Raw genomic sequence first — 5,000 nt, forward strand, 5'->3', positions numbered from 1 at the left:
GGTGGGGGAGAGTTTGTTCGTGTGTGTGTGTGTGTGTGTGTGTGTGTGTGTGCGACTGACCTGTTGTCTCCTGTTCTCTTTCTTTTCATTATTCGTTTCTTCTATCTCTGTTGAGACCGGTTGGTGTTTGATAGCAGCCAGGCTTTATTGCCAGCCGTCACTTTAAAGGAGAAACGTTAGCCGTTCGCCAGACAACACTGCCGGCAGTCCGTGTGTGCGCGCAGGCGTTCGGAGGTGTGCGTGCGCGCTTGCGTTTGTGTGCGCGTGTATGTATGCACCTGTGTTAGTGTGTGTATGCTTGTGTGTGTGTGTGTGTGTGTGTGTGTGTGTGTGTGTGTGTGTTAGTGTTAGTGTGTGTGTGTGTGTGTTTGTGCGTGCGTGTGTGCAAGTGTGTGTGTGTGTGTGTGTGTGTGTGTGTGTGTGTGTGTGTGTGTGTTTGTCTGTGCAAGTGTGTGTGTGTGTGTGTGTGTGTGTGTGTCCTGCTTTACTGCCGATTGATACTGTCATGTTCTAGCACTTTTGAGCTTCCAATCAAAATTGAGCAATACCGCGACTGACAGCAATGCGCATATATATCTAGATGGCAGTGTGGGTAATGAGAAGGCTGGAAACAAACGTTTAAAAAAAACCCACATAAACAAACTTTGCAAACCGTAGTAAATAAAACCCAGAGAGAGAGAGAGAGAGAGAGAGAGAGAGAGGGGTGGAGAAAAGAGAGAGAGAGAGAATCAAATCAAATCACATCAATAAACGAATGTCACCCATTCAGGCCAGCTGTAAGTATAACTTAAGTTTGAAAATACCGAAGCAAACGAAATAACCCGGCAACAAATATCATACCTACATCAAACATAATGAAAATAAAGATATAACAACAGCAAATACACAGACAACAACCAAACATCACACAGACAACAAATACTGGCATTAGAGAGTACTCAGACAACATTATGTTGGCATCAAATAAAAAGCACACATACTTGATATCAAATATTGGCATCAAGCAAACAGCCGACATCTGGTATTGGCATCAAACAGACAACAGATACTGACATCAAATAGCATACAGCCAACAGATATTTGCGTCATACAGCACACAATCACAATATACTGGCATCAAACAAACAGCAGACATCAGATGCTGGCATCAAACAAACGGTACAGACACCAGATTCTGGCATCAAACAGCACACAGAAATTAGATGCTGGCATCAGCATTTGAACAGACATCAGATACTGGCAACTACCGAACAGGACACAAACGTCTGATGCTGGCATCAAACGGACAGCAATGAGACATCAGATACTGACATCACAAAACAGCACACGGACATCAGATGCTGGCATCAAACAGTACACGGACATAACATACTGGCATAAAAAAACACACCAGCACTCAGACATCATATACTGGCATCAAACAGACAAAAGACATCATTTACTGGCATCAAACAAACAGCACATAGACATTAGATGCTCGCATTAAACAAACAAACAAGACACACTTGATGCTGGCATCACACAGACAAGAGACATCAGATGCTGGGATCAGACAGACAAGAGACATCATATGCTGGCATAAAAAACAACAACAGTACACAGACATTAGATACTGGCATCAAACTAACAGCACACAGACATTAGAAGCTGGCATCAAACAGACAGACAAGGGACACTAGATGCTGGCATCAAACAAAAATCAGATGCTGGCATAAAAAAACAGCACAAAGACATTCGATACTGGCATCAAACAAATTGCACACAGACATCACATGCTGGTATCACCACAAACAGACAAGAGACATCAGATGCTGGCATCAAACAAACAGACGAGAGACATCAGATGCTGGTATCTAACAAACAGACAAGAGAAACCAGATACTGACATCAAACAAACAGAGAAGACACATCAGAATCTGGTATACAAATAGACAAGACACATCAGATGCTGGTATCTAACAGACAAGAGACATCAGATACTGGCATCAAACAGACAAGAGACACCTGAGGCTGGTATCTAACAAACAGACAAGAGACATCAGATACTGGCATCAAACAGACAAGAGACACCAGAGGCTGGTATCTAACAAACAGACAAGAGACATCAGATACTGGCATCAAACAGACAAGAGACACCTGAGGCTGGCATCTAACAAACAGACAAGAGACATCAGATACTGGCATCAAACAGACAAGAAACACCAGGTGCTGGTATCTAACAAACAGACAAGAGACATCAGATACTGGCATCAAACAGACAAGAGACACCAGAGGCTGGTATCTAACAAACAGACAAGAGACATCAGATACTGGCATCAAACAGACAAGAGACACCTAAGGCTGGTATCTAACAAACAGACAAGAGACATCAGATACTGGCATCAAACAGACAAGAGACACCTGAGGCTGGTATCTAACAAACAGACAAGAGACATCAGATACTGGCATCAAACAGACAAGAGACACCAGAGGCTGGTATCTAACAAACAGACAAGAGACATCAGATACTGGCATCAAACAGACAAGAGACACCAGAGGCTGGTATCTAACAAACAGACAAGAGACATCAGATACTGGCATCAAACAGACAAGAGACACCAGAGGCTGGTATCTAACAAACAGACAAGAGACGTCAGATACTGGCATCAAACAGACAAGAGACACCAGAGGCTGGTATCTAACAAACAGACAAGAGACATCAGATACTGGCATCAAACAGACAAGAGACACCAGAGGCTGGTATCTAACAAACAGACAAGAGACATCAGATACTGGCATCAAACAGACAAGAGACACCAGAGGCTGGTATCTAACAAACAGACAAGAGACATCAGATACTGGCATCAAACAGACAATAGACATCCGATACTGGCATCAAACAAACAGACAAATGTCACCAGATACTGGCATCAAACAAACAGACAAGAGACACCAGATAATGGATACTGGCATCAAACAGACAATAGACATCCGATACTGGCATCAAACAAACAGACAAATGTCACCAGATACTGGCATCAAACAAACAGACAAGAGACACCAGATAATGGCATCAAACAAACAGACAAGATACACCGGTTGCTGGTATCTAACAGACAAGAGACATCAGATACTGGCATCAAACAGACAAGAGACATCAGATACTGGCATCAAACAAACAGACAAGAGACACCAGATGCTGGCATCAAACAAACAGACAAGATACATCAGTTGCTGGCATCAAACAAAAAGACAAGAGACATCAGATGCTGGCATCAAACAGACAAGAGACACCAGTCCCAATGCTGGCATCAAACAGCACACAGATAACAGATACTGGCATCAAACAACAGACAAGAGACACCAAATGCTGGCATCAAACAAACGGACAAGAGACATTAGATGCTGGCATCAAACAGACAAGAAACACCAGATGCTGGCATCAAACAGACAAGAGACATCTGTGGAGATGACTCCTCCCAGCAGTGTGCAACCCAAACTAACACAGAGAAATATATTGTGACGATACAATACAATACAATACAAAACACACACACACACCCACACACACACATACCTGAAGTCTTTATCATAGTGCTTGAGCTCGATGGTGCCCTGGGTGGCGGAGGGGCTCTCGCCGGAGACGCCCTGCCTCTTGAGCCGGCTCTCCATCGGGAACATGCTGCTGGCCGTGGACTCGGAGATGGTGGCCAGGATGTCGGGTTTGCCGCCTGGCAGTACCGTGTCCACCACCTTCAGGTTGAGCACCGACAATAGCTTGTCCACCTCGGCCTTCAGCTTTATCACCTCATCTTCGCGCTCCCTCAGCCTCCTGTCCTTGTCCTGCAGCTGCTTGTTCAGGTGATCCACGATCTCGCTCTTCTCTTGCAGCTTCTTCCGGAGGTCCGGGATCACCGTGCGGACCTTGGCCGAGTCGAACGACTCGCCGTCGATGACGATCACATTGCTGCTACCCTCGTTGCCCATCTTAGAATGCGCCCGTCCACCGGCGCCCAGAGGCGCGCAACTGCCGACACTCTGCCCCACCTTGCCTGTTGCGTTCCCTGATTTCTGGAGACTCGGTCTGGTTGCGGGCTTGCCGGATGAATTGACTGTCTTGTCAACTGGTGGAGGCATTTTACCCGCTGCCGAGTGAGGACAAATGGGTCTCTCTCGCGGTCAGCGATTGGCTTTCGCTGCTTCCGCGTGGACCAATGGGCTCTTGCACGTGCGGGTCTTGTGCTGGCGTTGCCTGGCAACCTCTTACTAAGCGCGTCCCGGTGGCGCGCGGTAAGATGAGGGCACACGCGTGTCGTCTCACACACGGAGAGCTGCTGCACCTGCTTCGTCGTGCAGTGCTGGTGGCGGCGCAGCTACCGTGCGAAAAGGCCCGGACTGCGTCTGAAACACACGTCCACACTGCCTGAATAATGACCTAACCAGGATCAGGTGATTTTAGATTTGATATTCGGTCACTGTTTATTCGTTTTTTGTTGTTGTTGTTGTTGTTGGTTGTTGTTTTTTTTAACATGTCCTTGTGTTCAAGTTACCAGTCGAGAACTGCAATGAAACCAACCAATAAAAATATAACATCAGTTCCTGTCTGTGTAGCCCCATTACAGCCGCACCCACAGTGAACTGTGGTCGCAGTGAAGCACAAGATGCTTCCGCGAGGACAAAATCCTGGGCTTGGTTGTATGAGCTATCTTAACAACGTTAAATCTAGTGTGTATAACATTCCTGACTCCACAGTAATTCCACACACTTAGGAAATTTATTTACCCCTTAGCGAACTTACAGCGGCTAAGGCTGCTCAAGCTACTCAGCCGTGTAACACACACACACACACACACACACTATATATATATATATATATATATATATATATATATAAAACGGTTCTTTCAGTGAAGCTCAAACAGCAGTTTTCCTTGCACTGAACACATGAATACGAAGGTAGCTTTCATCATTTGCTGATTCTCTCGTTTTCATCAAATCTCTTACCTCCCCCAAACGACCTC

The 5,000-nt window shown here is 45.6% G+C and overlaps 1 protein-coding gene across 5 annotated transcripts in view; it reads right to left on the minus strand.

The window, feature by feature from the left end:
- The window catches only part of LOC143292417 (cGMP-dependent protein kinase 1-like), a 103,190-nt gene that overhangs the window by 58,748 nt on the left and 39,442 nt on the right, over window positions 1-5,000 (minus strand). For all 5 annotated transcript variants that reach the window (XM_076602668.1, XM_076602667.1, XM_076602669.1 and 2 more), the window contains one exon: window positions 3,557-4,380. In XM_076602668.1, coding sequence (XP_076458783.1) covers window positions 3,557-4,116 — 560 coding nt within the window. In that variant the 5' untranslated portion in view covers window positions 4,117-4,380. The remainder of the gene's footprint in view (window positions 1-3,556; window positions 4,381-5,000) is intronic.

The sequence above is a fragment of the Babylonia areolata genome, chromosome 18 (assembly GCF_041734735.1).
Source record: "Babylonia areolata isolate BAREFJ2019XMU chromosome 18, ASM4173473v1, whole genome shotgun sequence".
NCBI lineage: Eukaryota > Metazoa > Mollusca > Gastropoda > Neogastropoda > Buccinidae > Babylonia > Babylonia areolata.